This window comes from Pogona vitticeps, chromosome 4 (genome assembly GCF_051106095.1).
Source record: "Pogona vitticeps strain Pit_001003342236 chromosome 4, PviZW2.1, whole genome shotgun sequence".
In the NCBI taxonomy this organism is placed as follows: domain Eukaryota; kingdom Metazoa; phylum Chordata; class Lepidosauria; order Squamata; family Agamidae; genus Pogona; species Pogona vitticeps.
The window spans coordinates 112,883,726-112,900,115 of NC_135786.1; the positions used below are offsets into that span (position 1 = coordinate 112,883,726).

The 16,390-nt window shown below is 41.9% G+C and overlaps 1 protein-coding gene across 2 annotated transcripts in view; it reads left to right on the forward strand.

Moving 5' to 3' along the window:
- EDEM3 (ER degradation enhancing alpha-mannosidase like protein 3) overlaps nt 1–3,715 on the forward strand; it is a 43,335-nt gene extending 39,620 nt beyond the window's left edge. For both annotated transcript variants that reach the window (XM_020795098.3, XM_020795099.3), the window contains one exon: nt 119–3,715. In XM_020795098.3, coding sequence (XP_020650757.3) covers nt 119–489 — 371 coding nt within the window. In that variant the 3' untranslated portion in view covers nt 490–3,715. The remainder of the gene's footprint in view (nt 1–118) is intronic.
- Nucleotides 3,716–16,390: the final 12,675 nt, after the last annotated feature.

Below are 16,390 nucleotides of genomic sequence, written 5' to 3' on the forward strand. Positions count from 1 at the left end.
AAAAAATGTTGATGTGTCTGGTGTATTGTAAAGTGGACACAAATTGCAGGTGTTTTGAAAATAATGTGCTCTCTCATTCTCCCCACCCCCATCCCCATCTGCTCTCATATATTCCAAGATTTGGAAATGGAAAACATGGATCAGAAATCCTCTGATAATGATTCTCAGAACCAGAGGTCTGAAGAAGTCTCAACAGATTTGGTCAGTGAGAATCCTGAAGGGGACAGTGGTTTGAGTTCACTTACGGAATTGGACAGCAATAGTGTTTCTCTTATAAACCAGGACACCTGTATCCCCGAACTACAGGAAACTAGTAGCAGTAGTAAAGTGTCAAGACTGGATAATCATCCTGAGGAACAATCAAAGATGGAGACAGAGTCCTCTGCCAGTAATAGCTGGGATAACAAAGGCCAGTCTATGGAATCAATATTAGCTGATTGGAGTGAAGACATAGAAGCATTTGAAATGATGGAAAAGGATGAACTATAATTTCAAATAATATGCTTGTGGAACTGCAAAATAGTGAACTTTATGGAGCATAGTAAGGCCCTAATGTCTGAGAATTTGAAATAAAATTGTTCAGTATTGTGACAAACAGCCAGGTTTTATCGGCAAAAGCCAGCATGTGTTATAATTTGTATAGTTTGTTTTCCCTGTTTTTAAAAATGGGAATGTGCAATTGACCCATTTGCTGGGTTCCTTTGCATGGTGCTGTGACACAGGAGGTTCATTCAGGGAACGATTTGAATCCCTCTTGTGTCCCAGGGTACTGTGGGTTAATTTGCCTTAGTCATAGGAGGCAAAGAATGAATGCAGCAGGGCAAAGGTGCCACTGCATCTGGATAGTGAGAGTTGGTGCATGTTTCTGAGCACATGAAGGCTACAGGTTGGCTGTTGTGACTATACTGTTTCAAGGGTCAAGACTGTATCCCCAAAGTCATTACAGAAACACAGTAGAAGGCATTTAAGGCCATTGTGCCTTTACGATGGGGGCAGAAAGGCAGGCAGCTTTGATTTGTCCAGTGCCACTTAACAGAATAAGTGTGCTATACCTCCTTATTACTTTTTCCATTTGCTGTTTTGAAGAATGACCAAGACAATGTGGATTGTTTTCCTTTAGTTCAAAGTTCAAGGCAAGAGAGTTTGTAAACCATAGGCAGTGTGCTTGTTTGGCAAAAATACAATAAATCAGATAATTTTAAACTTGAATTTAGGTAATGGGAAAAGACCTCTACACTCCTATTGATTTGATTTTGATAAATAGAAAGCTAAAAAATAATCCAGTACTGGCATTTCTGACAACTTACAGAAAAGGTATTAAATTAATTAGTTTCAGGATAGAGTTGTTTTGTTTTGGAGCTGAAACCAAAAGCGTTATGCCAGGACCATGCAACGTTCCAGTACACAATTTAAAAATTTCTGTGTTTTCCCTTTGGGCAAAAAGGTCAAATACCTAACTCAAGGTAATGCCCCCATAGTAGTATGCAGTCATACAGATTTTCATATCATGTAGAGTCTTTCTAAATTGTAGAAGTTGTATGTTTAAAATAATGTTTTATAGTGTCTTTTAAAATGAGGATAGTTTTCAAAACAACACCAAAATGTAGCAAAAAAGCAGATAAGAATGATACAGTGGTGCTGAAAGCAAAGCCACCAGACTTTACTTGTTTATATCCAGTCTTAATTACCTTGCTTTTGGTAATTTTGTTTGTGCTTCCCTCCCCCCCCCCTTTTAAAAAAAGGCACTGACCTAATAAATCGGTTCATTTTGCACAGGCTATCCCCATTAACGGATTTTTGTTTGAGACCTTACAGCCTGTCTATGGGCGGGGGGAGGGGAATGCCATTGAGCAAGAGGATTCTTCAAGATCCTTGTTTGGGGAGTCCAGTTCATGCATGATTAGAGGGGAGTTTTCGGAGGGCAGCAGCAGCAGCCTTCCGATGCAGCACTTTACTTCCCCAGGAGACGGGAGGGATCACCTTTGACTTTAATGTGGTAAAAGGTAGAGTTGTGTACATCAGATGTCACTGCTGTATGGGCTAAGCCTGCTGTTTGCCTTACATCCCTGTTGTAGCAACAGCAGCAAAGGTGTGGGACAAGAGGAGCTCCCTTTCTCATGTCATTCTCATGTGATTGCTTGACCACACAATGCAACGTACATTCTTTTCAATGTATGAAAAGGTACTTTTAATGTACAGGAATTTGCATTTTTTTTAAAGAATGTGTTTGGGTAGAAAGACTATTACAGAGAAACTGAATGAAAACAATGATGATTGTTAGCAGACTTATGAATAAGTGTCCTTTAACTTTTTCAGATGTTTTTATTTGCACATATTCTAAGTGGGGTTTTTGATCTTTTGTTGAAGGACCCTGAGTTGAGTTGCGTTTAATTTTCAGGTTTGATTCTTCTAGGAAGGAATACACCTTCAAGGAGTTTTAAGTAGAGGTTTCTCTAAAGTGTCCTTTGGTAGCTTTAGCCTAGATCTAGAGGAAAATATGTGTTTGGCCAGGCCCACAGAAGTGCTCCAGCAATTTGGGGCCAAAAAATACAAAATGCACTAAATTTACATAAGACCTGTAAAGAGCAAATGAAAGAGTCTGCATGTCGGGAGTACTAGCATCTAAAGCTCTTTTTTTCCCTTCAAATTAACTCTGATATAGGATAACCTACCAATCAAATTATTAATTTTTTTAGCCCTTGAGTAGAAATCAATCATTTGTTAAATGATCTAATAAACAATCTGTTTTTCTGGTAAAGTAATTCTCTATACATCTTTATCTTCAGAAATTATTTTGGTCAGAATTATACCTGCTTCATACAACAACCACTAATTTTCCTTTCTTCCTACAAATAATTTATTACGAGTTTGCACTATCTGCTATTACTTGTAAATAGTCCATAAAATGGATTTTAGTTTGTCTGACATCAAACATTTGCAAATTGTTTTGACTTTTCCTCATTAATTCAGGGATTATTGAAAGACTCCCTTGCCATTAGAAAGGAGCATCTGAAAGGTGGTAGTCTACCTCAGATATCGGTTGTCCTTTTTTTTTTTGAAGTTCTTCATCACAGCCATCAGCCTATTTGATGACAACAGCAAGACGTTTACATGTTATTTGGAAAGTGCTTTTTGGAGAGAGGTTGCCTAATTATGAATCCATATCACAACAGAAGCTCTTGTTGGACAAGCATTCCTGTACATGTTAGGAAAGGCATGTAATTCTTAGATTCTCGCATGCCTCCACCCCTGAAGAGAAAGTAATGCTAGAGCTGGCTGAGGAATGGGTTAATCTTGGCTCAGGATTTTCCTGAACCTGTTTGCCTTGTATCCCTTTTTACAATGTGGTTACTAATAACAGGTTCTTTGAGATCCTTGGGATGGTAGTACCCTACAGCCAGGTCAATAGAGGGAACATTCTATGAATGCATACGTACATCCAGATTTTATAAGAGTTTTTACCAGCCCAATTTACAGCCATATATTTTCTTATGATGTAATTTACGAAAAGTCTAAAGGGGTGCTGCAACACTACTGTTGTTGGGTTTTGTTGTCTGGTGATTTTAAGTGTGTACAATATTCCTAAGGGCAACTGTGTACTGTGATGTAAAAGTGTGAGCTCAAAATGTACATAATCTTTGTATATAAAATTGTGTACTTGATTATAATTGCTGATTGTAAAGATTTAATAAAACATGTAAATATTCTGGTCAAAGTGCTAATTTGTTTTGTATCCTGAGGGTCACTGAGGACTTTGAGAGCTTATTACTGTTGTGGATAATTGGTACTTTTTAAATACTTAGCAGAATTTAAAGTATAAACAGTAAGCGCACAAAGAAAATGTAAGAGAACAGATCAAATCTCAGAGTCAGCCCCCCCCCCCTCTCATAGTAACTAACAATTTATATGTTAAAAATTACTCTGGAAGAGTTTTAAGTAGAAAAAGAAAGTTGTAAACAGACAAATAAAAGGAAGGTTGCAGTCTCCACACAGGGGTTAGGGGAAGAAAGAACAAAAAAAAGGAAATTAGGAAAAACAGGAATAGGAGGAGGGGAAGCTCAGGAGCTTGCCTCAAGTGCTAAAGATGGAAAAAAAAACTGCTAATTGGTTAGTGGCACAAAGAGGCACCCACTAATACCCAGTGTTAATTGCATGCAAGGTTATTGTTCCAACAGTTACTTAGTTTCCCATGTCCTCATCTAGTATCAGAACCCTACAAAAGGAAACATCAGTACATACGTATTCGCGAAGGCTTTCACAGCCGGGATCTAATGGTTGTTGTGCGGCCAAAGAGCCCGAAAAACCCACAACAACCATCAGTACATATGTTTGGTGAGAGATGGCATCCAGAAGCATGGGTCATCTCACCTACCAGGAAGGCAGGGGTGACATGATTATGATCTTCCATGTACTTTATGCCCCAGCTCTATATCATATGCCTTCCTTGCTTCTTTCTAGATCAATTTCTGCTTGCTGGGCTAAATAACTTGTTAGTACCAATCAAAATAGACCAATTAATCCATCCTGAATCGTGAGCACTTATGTAAATATAATTTGCTCTCTGAGTCTGAGCTAGTTGGCACAAAAGAAATTTAATTGAGGCTTGTGAGTCAGGCCATATGCTGTCTGACTCTTATCCATCATCTCAGCTTTCTCTTTTTGGACCCTGCTTTCCATCTGGCTCCTTTGTAATCTTGTTTCCTCATTATCTTTTGCAATTTAAAAAAAATGTTACTTTTCACCTATATTCTCCCCTGATGGTTCTGGTAAAGTAGAAGGCAACAGCAACTTACCCTGCAAAAATTGATTTGCCGTTGTTGAGGCATGTGAGAGTCATGAAGAGGTACTTGCCCTTAAGCTTGTCTTACACCAGAATCTGTTTGAGGCATGGAACCTGGCCCTTTTGGTACCATGGGAGACAGATAGGATTGTGAAGTCAGAAGTACTCTCTGGAGTTATGTCTATGCATTACTGGTAGACTTCAAGCTTGACCTGCTTAGGAATTTCCTGATCTTTGCTTCCTAGATGCTCTCCGGCCAGGATCCAACAGGTGAAGGAACTGAGAGAGGGCAACACAGAGGGAAGTGATGGCCTTCTGGAAAGACGTGCTCATTTGAAAAAGAGAGGTTACTTACCTGTAACCGTGGTTCAAGTGGTTCTCTGTGAATTCACACATTTGGGTTAAATCAGCGCCTGCACTAGAACTTCGGAATCTTCTAGAGCTTTTTCTGAAAAGATACAAAGTTTATATTGCCCCTAGTACGCATGCTCCATTCCCCCCAGCTTTCAGTTCCATTTATCCGCCATTGCTAGAGCAAGAGCTCATCATAAAATAAGCAGTGACGGATAGTGGGGAGGCCGGGTGGGAATGTGTGAATTCACAGAGAACCACTTGAAGAACCATGGTTACAGGTAAGTAACCTCTCTTTCTTCAGTGTGGTCTCTGTGAATCACACATTTGGGTGACTGACAAGCTAACTTACTGGAAGGAGGGCCGCCACTGCAGGATAGATGTTAAGACAGCCCTTCCAAAACTCATCTCCTTTGCCTGAAGGTCCAACCTGTAGTGGGTGACAAATGTGGACACTCTGGACCATGTTGCTGCCCTGCAGATGTCTGGAATGTCCACACCACGTAGTAAGGCAGTAGATGTTGCCATGGACCTTGTGGAATGTCCTTTAAGACCTTCAGGCACATCTTTACTTGCAAGTTGATAGGCAAGAGTAATAGTGGAGACAAGCCACCGTGACAAGGTAGAAGATGACGCTGGACAACCCTTGTTTGGTCCAAAGAAGCACAGGAAGAGTCTTTCAGATTTCCGAAAGTCCTTTCTCCTGGAAACGTAATATGCTAACGCCCTTCTAACATCCAGGGAATGGAGCATCTTTTCAACATCAGATGAAGGATCAGAAAACAAGGTAGGTAACGAAACTGGTTGGTTGAGGTGAAAATCTGTAACAACTTTAGGTAGGAATGAAACATCCAGAAACAGCATAACCTTGTCCTTATAGAATTGCAAGTAAGGAGAATCAGACCTTAGAGCTGCCAACTCACTTGCTCTTCTAGCAGACGTAACTGCAACTAGAAACAGAGTCTTTAGAGAAAGAAATGTAACATCACACGAAGCCATAGGCTCAAAGGGATGCTTCATGAGTGATTGCAGAACCAGTGTAAGGGACCATTGAGGTACTGGAGGCTGTGTAGGAGGGCAAAGGTTGATTAGTCCCTTTAAGAATGCTTTTAATGTGGGATGAGAGAAGAGACGTGAAGATTCTGAGTCTCTGGGCTGGAAAGAAACTATTGCAGAGATGTACACCTTGAGAGTCGACAAGGTAAGTTCAAGATCAAAAAGATGTTTGAGATATAGGAGTAAAGTCTGTAGAGAAACTGGAGAAGTCTGGAGGTTTCTGGCAGTGGCAAAACGAAGAAAATTATTCCATTTGTATAAAAGAATAGTAGATGTTTTTTTGTATTTGTCTAACACCTCTTTGATTTCAGGCAGATCTTCCACGCAGCTAGGTGGAGAGAGTTGAGGTCTGGATGTAGAACACTCCCCGAATCCTGTGTCAGCAGATGTGGCACTGGTGGAAGTCTGAACATCTTGGTGGCTAAGTCCTCCAGAGTAGAAAAACATGGTTGACATGGCCAGAAGGGTGCTATGAGGATTGCTGACAACCTCTGTTGTCTGATCCTGACTAGAGATCTTGGGATCAGAGGAATTGGAACAGGTAAAGAAGGTAGTCCTGCCATGGAATCATGAAGGCATCCCCCAGGGAACCGTGGGCCCCTGCCCGCTCAAGATGCATACCTCTCTCACTTCTTGTTCCTGTGAGAAGCGAACAAGTCGATGGCTGGGCGACCCCATCTGGAGCATAGCATCTGTAACACATCGTCGTCCAGTTCCCACTCATGGGATTGTCCCTTCCGGCGACTTAGTTCGTCTGCCAGTTGGTTCTCCGATGTTGATATGTGGATTGCCATTGGGTAAATATGGTGGCAGCAACACCACTCCCACTGGTGCACGGCAAGGCAGAGAAGAGACAACGACCTCATCCCGCCCTGCTTGTTGATGTAGTACAAGGTTGTGGTGTTGTCTGTTACAACTTGTACACCACGACCCTGTAGCAGCGGCAGGAAGGCCCTGAACGATTTGATTACTGCTAGCATCTCCAGGTGGTTGATGTGGAGTCCTCTTTGACGATGTGACAGGAGGGCATGTATGGTATGACCGTTGCAATGAGCTCCCCAGCCTGTGAGGCTCGCATCTGTTGTTACTTGTGCAGAAAGTTGCAGGGGTCGAAACGGGCAGCCCATTAGCAGATGGGGTCGGAAACACCACCATTGTAGTTGTTTTGCCAGCTCTGGGGTGACTAGGATCTTCTTCCTGGGATCCTCTAACATTGGGTCGAAATGATGGAAAAACCATGCCTGCAGCGAGTGCATCTTTAGCCTGGCGTGTGGTAGGGATGCTTCAGTTGAGGCCGTGAGGCCCAGCAGATGTTGTGCGTGATGTGCTGACACTAGTGAGTGTGGTTGAAACTTCTGCAGAGCCGTCTGTAGCTTGTGGATGCGCTCTGGAGGAAGGAAGAGCCTTGCCTTTCTGGAGTCCAGTGTTGCTCCTATGTAATTCATAACCCGAGAAGGCTTTAGGGCGGATTTCTCGAAATTTATGGTGAGGCCTAGACTCTGTAGAGTATGGAGGGCGAATTTGGTGTCCTGAATAGCTTTCTGTCTGGACGGCGACACTATGAGCTAATCGTCGATATACGGGAATACTTTTACACCCTGTAGGTGTAGAAATGCAGCCACTGGAGCCATGCACTTTGTAAACGTGCGTGAAGCCGTTGCTAAGACGAATGGTAAAGCCGCATACTGGTAGACCTGGTTGTTGATTATGAACCTCAGGTACTTCCTGTGATGGTGGTGTATGGTGACGTGGAAGTATGCGTCCTTCAGGTCTATAACCACAAACCAATCTCCCTTTCTTAACAGGTGGACGATGGATTCCAGGGTGACCATTCGGAACTGGCGTGGCTGAAGGTAAGTGCTGAGGTCCCTGAGATCTAGTATGGGCCTGAGACCTCCATCCTTTTTTGGAACAGTAAATATCGGGAGTAAAAACCCCTGAGAATGTCCTGACGAGGGACCCACTGTATTGCATTCTTTTGGAGTAGAGTGAGAACCTCCTACTCTAGGTTTGGATTGGATGTTGTCACTCACAGATAGCCTAGAGGCGGAAGTTCTTGCAACTCTAGCCAGCAGCCGAATCTGATGATGTTCAGAACCCAATTGTCTTTTGATATCCTTTGCCAATTGTGGTAAAATGGGGCAAGACGTGTGTGGTGATCCTGAAGAAGAGGGTTGATGGAGTCAAAGGTACTGTTTTAATTTTTTGGTAGATGGACTGACGTTTATGTGATGTTTGTTGTTTGTAGGGTGATGCAGCAGAAGGATGCTGGGATGATCTAACCTGAGAACTCCTGTAGGGCCTGTAACCCTGAGAAGGCTGCTGCTGATATTGCTGTTGAGGAAACTGCCTCTGCCACTGTTGTTTAACGAGGCTGCTGGTGAATGGTGTACAACTTAGCAGTCTTCTTGCTTTCATGTATAGATTTGAGTGACTCATTGTTTTTTTATTAAATAAACCCTTTGTATCGAATGCCTGTTCTTCAATTTGTTTCTTTACGTCTTCGACAATACCAGATGCCCTTAACCAAGTGTGGCGTTGTAGAGTTACGGCAGAGTTCAATGTCTTAGCCGAAACATCTGTAGCATGTCTTGCTGCTAATAGTTGATGCTTGGACAATGTCATAGCCTCAGCATGAGCATTCAAGCATTCTTGTCTAATATCCTCAGGAGCAGCTTGAAGTGCTGGCAGTACCTTATTCCATAGATGTTTTTGGTATGCTCCCATCGCTGCTTGGTAATTACATATCTTTAGGAGGAAGGATTGGAAGTTGTAAATTTTCCTACCCAAAACATCCATTTTCCTGCCTTCCTTGTTGGTAGGAGTCACATGTGGTCTTCCCGACACCTTAGACACATTTGCATGGACAATAACAGAGTTGGGAGCAGGATGCTTGGATAAGAAATTTTTCTTCATGAATTCTATACATACAGACAGAGGGGTGGCTGGTTGAGAGCAAGCGTCCATAATCAGATTAAACAGTTGAGTAATGTAATTGAGACTAAGTGGTTGAGATGATTCTCGGTCGATGTCCCCAAAAATGGGATCATCTGATGGAGGAGGTGGACGCTGTGTTTGCATTTTTAAAACATTAGCCATTCTGGTCACCATTTGCGAATAAGAGGAGAAATCCTCAGAGGGAGAGGATGGATGGGGATTCCCTGTATCTGAGTCGAAGGAGTCTGCCTCCACTGGTGACTGGGCTTGCAAAGGAGAGAAAACCTCCTCATCTTGATTGGAAGACACCTCACAAAGCTGGTCATCTTCCTCAGATGGAACTCTATGCACAGTAGTCTCAGCTAAGGAAAACTGAGTAGTTTGCTGGGAACTCTTAGCCCTCAACGTCGAAGAGGAAGAAGTCTTTTTGGGAGCCTTCCTATTGTCAGTAACAGGCAGAGTATTCTGAGCCTGTCGATGTTGACGCGGGGAAGGCGAAGAACTTGAGGTCAAAGAAGAGGAATAGCACCTCCTCCTGTGCCTGCGGTAACATGAAGAGGAGGATGATAATGTCGAGTCGGTAGCGTAATGTCGACACCGATGTTTTGTCCTCCTCCTTCCTGAACGACTGCGCCCAGACACAGTTGTCTCAGAGCGAAGAATCATTGAAGGATTGGAGGAAGTCTCCATCTCTGAGGATGGGTTGCAAACAGAGTCCTTTCTCAAAGATAGAGCTTAAGTCTCTGTTGGTATGCCTTTAAAGCAGCCTTGGTAAACTCTTTATAATGCCAACAAGTAGAAGTATTATGAGCGTCTCCCAGGCAAAATAAACAAAGACTATGTTTATCATAAACAGGTATTTTCCTGGAGCACGCCCTACATACACTAAAAGGGCCAGACAGGGACATAAAACAGTAAAACAGTAGGCTATAGGAGCCTGAGTTCTCACAGTAATCAGGAGAAATTGTCCTGAGGCAACGAGGTAAGTGGATAATGGCGCCTCCCGCTGAGCTGATAATGGCGCCTCCCACTGAGTCAATCAGCCTGGCAATCAGGCAATCCACAAAGCGTGGGAAACCGGTCAAACAAGAGCCAAAGTCCGTCAGGCAAAAGAATAGTCGAAGCAGTCCAAGATCAAGGGGCAACAGAAGTAAGAATATTTAGAAATACAGTCCAAAAGTCAAGCCGATTTGGTCAAAAAAGAGAGCTCTGTCTGAAAACATTCCTAGCACAATGGCGGAAAATATGGAACTGAAGGCTGGGGGGAATGGAGCATGTGTGCTAGGGGCAATCTAAACTTTGTATCTTTTCAGAAAAAGCTTTAGAAGATTCCGAAGTTCCAGTGCAGGCGCTGATTTAACTCAAATGTGTGATTCACAGAGACCACGCTGAAGAAATAGTGATTTCACACTGGCAAACAAATTCAATGGTTAGCAAGGCATGATTCCTACCTTCTTGAGTAGGGTGGAAAACAATAACAAAACCTTTAATATGCCTCAGTCACGCCAAACTCTAGAAGGCACTTTTCATAGTACACATAGCCAATGCCAGAGTGCTACCGAGCAGAACCAACACTGATATTTCTTTTAACAATCTGATTGCCACTCCCAAAGAAAAGTAACTCTGCTAAATCAGTCTGTTTTATACAACCATAATTCTGTATAAAGTTATCAAAAACATTTTAAGCTGTTAAATGTACTAATATTGATTCATCATGTAAACAAAATTTTGCCACAGCTGTTAAAACCTTTGCTTTAATTTTTTTGGCAGCTGCAGCAAATAAAGTTACTTGTTTAATTACATAAGAGCCCATCTCAGTTTAATCAGGTGTTCCCACAGAGATGGTAAGCAGACTTCTTTTTTGTAACAACACAAATAATAATATCTATTTCTGAAGTCTCATGAATGTAAAGATGTTGAGACACGGAAACACCTGTGTCTCCCATCTAGAGGGAGAATGGAACGTAGTCTGGAAGAAGGCATGATCCAGAAATGTAGTTCTGTAAATGTTTTCGTCAGTTCAAAATGAGTCAAGGAATTAGAAATCTGGAAAAAAAAATTACACTTATAAACATGACACCATCCACTGAGCATTCTTTGCTGAATACGTTTCACATATTTTAAGAAATCATTTAATTATAACTAGCTGCTAATTCTGGCCTACAATTCACTGAAAGAGAGTGAAGCAGCAAAATGAGCCAACCTTTCAAAACAGGAATGAGTCCAGCCACCTGCCGTCTTCCATTTTTGGTCAGGAAATTTAATAAAATAATGGTCAGGCTAATCAATTAAATCCCTTTGTTCACTTTAAAGAAACTGATGGTAGCTTAGCCTCACCTCAGAGCAGCTGGAGAACTAGGAGGATGGTCTAAAACAATTTTTAAGAGAGATTTTGCATGTTCCTCTGTTTTACCTAGTCTCCAGATCTCTGCGTCATGAAGAATACCAGGATCATCTTCTCACGTATGTTTGATGCTGGTGGCAACGACATTTCCCCTGGAAAATCTGGCATAGTTGCTTCCAAGAACACTATTTCCAAGACCCCCAGCTCTTGGAAATAGTAAAAGCTTTGTATGCCAAACTGTTTTTGTATATTTCAGGGCAAATCCTCTGAGAAGTACATTCCCAAATACTCTTAAGAGTGAACATTGTGCAACGCCTTGATTCTGCAGAAGTCTTTGGGAAAGGGCGGTTTAGCAAAAACCTTGATTTGAGTTTGATCTTTGACATTAAGAAACCAACCTCTGCCATAATCTCTTATAGTCTGTACATCCCTAACTGCATATCAGATACTGAACCCTGTCCCCAAAAGTGCATTGATCTTTTTTTTTTTTGGCTGAGCAAAAGGAGGGTGAAAATAGCTTATCCACTATATTATTGATATAGAAACTTAATAGAAGGGTGCTCCACTAAATGTTTTGCACTTCCTTATTTCAGAGCAATGCAAAGAAAAAATGTTTCTTCGCCTTTCTTGTCTTTACACATTTTTCCCAAGTGAAGGTCCCCTTCCTCTCTTGGCTGTCAGACACTAAAGCTTTGCTTGCTAGAAAGAACCATGGGGGATTACCTGGGTGTTGATCTGAAACTGTGAATTTGAAAATCAAATGCAACAGGGTTCAGTGCTGTAGACTCATGTTCAGTTGCAAGGCTCCCTTGCTTTCTGTGTTCCTTTAAAATCAGGAACTGTGTAGTGTTCGGTAAGCAGTGCATTTATGAGAGAAACCGTTCTAATTTTTAAAATGCTTGGAATATTGTAGGGATGAGGGGTTTTTTCTCTCTCTCTCTCCCTCCCCCCATCACCTCTCTATACAATTTCCCTTGTTAACCTGCATTGGGCTGGATCCTGAGCCACCACTGTTTGCAGAAGGCAGCAGGATCCAGTGGAGACTCCCAGAGAAGGTGAGTTGAGAAAACAGCCTCTTTTTGCCCTCTCCCTCCAGTGCAAATGAGCATCACTTCAGATGCAACTGTCTAGGATTTCACAGGTGAAAAGCTGTTTAGATCCACTCTAAAGGTGTCATCAAAGTACATATCTTGGGACAAGCAAAACAGAAAAGGAATTATTTGAATGGAATGGTATTCTTAGAGATGTCATTCATGTTCTAGTTTAGCCTCAGGATTGCTTCTGCTTACAGCCGAATGGATAGCTGCAACACAGTTGTGTGTGTGAACTGTTTGACATTACAGCGTTATAAAAGATTACTTAGACGCTATTTTAAGTACCAGCTCTCTGTGATGCATTGAATAGCTGCATTTCTCAACGGCTCATTTAAGGAAGCTATTAATAGATGGGTTATCATGATGCAAGAGAATGTTTTATTGAGTACCTGAATATCTGGTTTCTTTGAGTAAATATATTCTCTCAAACCATCCTAGTCTTCAAAGGTTTAAAGCAGGCTCTCATTAAAAGGGGTACAGAATATTTTCACCTTAATTCTTTGGCACGGGGGAAGTCTTCAGAGGGTACTGTGCTAATTGCAGGCTTTTATCCATTAGTCTAAATCGTGTTTGACTGCTCAAGTAGTGTGAGGGAAAATGCCAGATTTAATATGATTTAATATGAATTTGCATTACAGATTTCTACAGTAAATATTAAAAAATAGACAAGCACATTGTGATACAACACTGTCTGCAGATCAAGTCCTTTTATGGAAAGAGTAGGTAAGCTTCAGCCCAATAAGTATATTGCTGTACCACTCCCATAATCTTTTACTATTGGTCATACTGCTTGGAATTTATGGAAATTAAATTCCAAAACATTTTACCATTGTGGGTAAAATGTGCAATGACCATACAGCAACTTTTAGATCGGACAAGAATAATACAGACCAAATTGTTGCCCATCAAACCATTGTTAACATGCAACTTCCTGCATGGCAACTGGAGTTTTTTTTTCATATTCAGAAGCTCTGTGTGTGACTTGCATATCAATCCAGACTTTCGTTTGGGGAAGAGCCTGAAATCTTGGTCTGACTCCAAATGATTAGTCTATATGGGGCTACCCTACCTGCCTAGGATAGCCCCATGTAGACTAACCACTCAGCAATGGATTTAATGGGTCTAGGCTAATTAGTTTTACCAACTTGGTAAATTAGAATTTTGATGCATAGATTTTTGAAGATCTGGAATGTTAATGTCCCCAACCCTTGCCCCGAAATGGAGTGTGTTGTGGCACCTTAAAGACTAATAGATTTACGGTATTATTGATTAGGTACTATCTTATCAGACACATGAAATGTTTATCCTCTAGTAGTGGTCAGGCAAAGAGAAATACCATGCAAATGGGGCTCCAAATACCCAGGAAATGGAAACAGTATAACAGTGCCCATTCTTGAATTCTTCTGTTACTATACAAAAGCAAATATAGTGACCTTTGGACAGGGTTGATGTGCTACCCTGTTGTACATGTAAGCTTCACTTTAGCTCATTTCAGTCATTAATAAATCATGTATACTTGCCATGAGTAGAGGGAGTTTAGTTCTGTCCTGTGTCTGGTTTTCTTCTACGGAGGTCCTGTGTTATCGGTGTATAGACCTATGGAATCAATGGACCTTATGGAGGATTTGATTAACCAACTCCCTGCTGATCTAACTGGCCTACTCTAGTACAACTTACTTTACTAAGCAACAGGATTTCAGCCAATGTTTCTTTTCTAGAACAAGCATTGCTACCTGTCTGGTACTTTCTTCTGAAGCTGATGAAAGTCATAGATGTCTCTGGAAGGAGGAGTGCCCTGACCATCCAGTTGCTCTCTTCCTGGGATACCTGAGATGCTGCAGGACGTGAGGGGCAGCCGCCTCCCATGCTTGCTGCTCCAAGACAGAGGCAGAGGCAGGAACATGTGCTGCTCTGAGTGGTACCGGAGTGGGACTCTTAACATGCACATGTACCCTACCCATAGGTAATTAAAGCAATAACAATGTTACAAAGAATGTAAGAACAGCGCAACAGTCTCTGCACTCAGCCTTCCACCTCCCCCACACTGAATTTTTTAATTTCTGTACGAAAACATCCAGACACGCTGCACTGCACACACACACACCCAAAAAAAAACCCTCCAAGTGCTGTAATTGGCCATTTACAGGCGATTCCTCTCCTGCCAGTTTTGAAAGTCTTGAAGTACCTAGCTTCCCTTCCCACCCCTTTAAAAAATAAATACGCAAGGACTTTACCAATTTACAAATTATCTCTTTTTAAAAAGTGAATCACAATCCTGAAGGCTTTCTGCAGGGTGAGTGAAAGGTCCCACTCTTTTCATGCTGGATTGTTTTCCTCCTATACGGAGGGGGTCATGGGCATGCTTTGCCCGCTTCTATGATAAAGACATTGCCCATCTGCAGGTTTGTGAGTTTTTTTCCAGCCAGTCTGCTATGTTTCTAAACAAAATGTTAATTTAAGTCTTCTAGGAAACTTATGGGATTGGGAAAATTCCACTCCTGACAGCTCTTTTGCATGCACCTAAGCACAGCTCCAGGCCACTCTGGACAGAAGGAAAAATGTGTCTAGCTAACAGTCGGGTGTCTAGCGCTCAGTCTACAAGAGATGTGAGCAGACTTCTGTCAGACTGATCTTGTTTTCAATGCAAGATCTGCCTTCCAAAGCATTGTGCAAAAGACAGGCACATTGCATTTTAAACATTTCGAGTCCAACTACTGGTTTTGACTACCAGTGTTCAATGCAGTTCATAGTCTTTGTCAAGAAAAATCTGCCTCTGAGTACCTGAGTCTTTCTTCATTTTACCAGTAGGATTTAAGGCAGGAGGGAGTTTGTGGCTGTTGAGAATCAGAAATCCTTAGAAATCAGTAGACCCACAGATACAGCTCTACTTTCTGGCAACCTCCAAGATCTACAATTAGACTATATGTTAGGCTAGCTGGCATTATAAAAAAACAGACATCTAAGCAGGCTGTACAAAAGCTGCCTAGCCTTAACTTGTCCATAAATAATAACAAAACCAAACAAAAGGGGGGGGGGTTTAAGCTCAAACAGTGCATGTCTTATTGATAAGTGTCTCTAGTGGTTTTTGCTATATTTAAGTTTTGTTTTTATAATAACCCTCTGAGATTTATGTACACGTTTTAATGCTTGTCTGTAACCCCTTCCCACCCACCACCCAGCCTTCTAACTATCTTTAAAAGCATAAAGGAAGCACAGATCCATAATTAAGATGATGTTAGCAGTAGTCAGATTGGAGGCAGCAGCTCACTGAAAGTCTGCCTCGGGGGTTTTCCACATATTGGTGGATGGACAGGATATGGCAGATGAGGCCCCTTGAAAATTAACAAGTGGGTCTACGATGAAATGAGAAGACGCAACTGGCAGGCACGTGGCACACATTTCTTGCTTGTGCCAATTGCCAACCTTCCCCACACAGGGACTCAGCAGAACCGCTCAAATGAGAAACGCATTTTCACAAGAATAACTCTCGTAGTTGCTACAGTGTGATTGATGGTCTTATAGCTGGAACATACAGGTCTGCCAAGCTGCCATTCCTTGCCTGTCTAAAGAAAATATTAAACATCTACCATGCAAAATGTACAGTTATGGAAACCTGACAGTAGAGGGCACTCAACACTAAGAAGAACTGTTAACAAATTTCTGCAGCTGGCTAGGCTAGCTATGCTGGATCAGATCCCCCACATCCCTAGTGCTGTCTTGCCCAGTGTCCATCCAGTTGCCTATGGAAGTCATCAACATGATGAAAAGGGCAACAGTGACTTCTGGGCCCCTTTGGACACCCCACTTCTTCTGCACATGGAAGTTTAG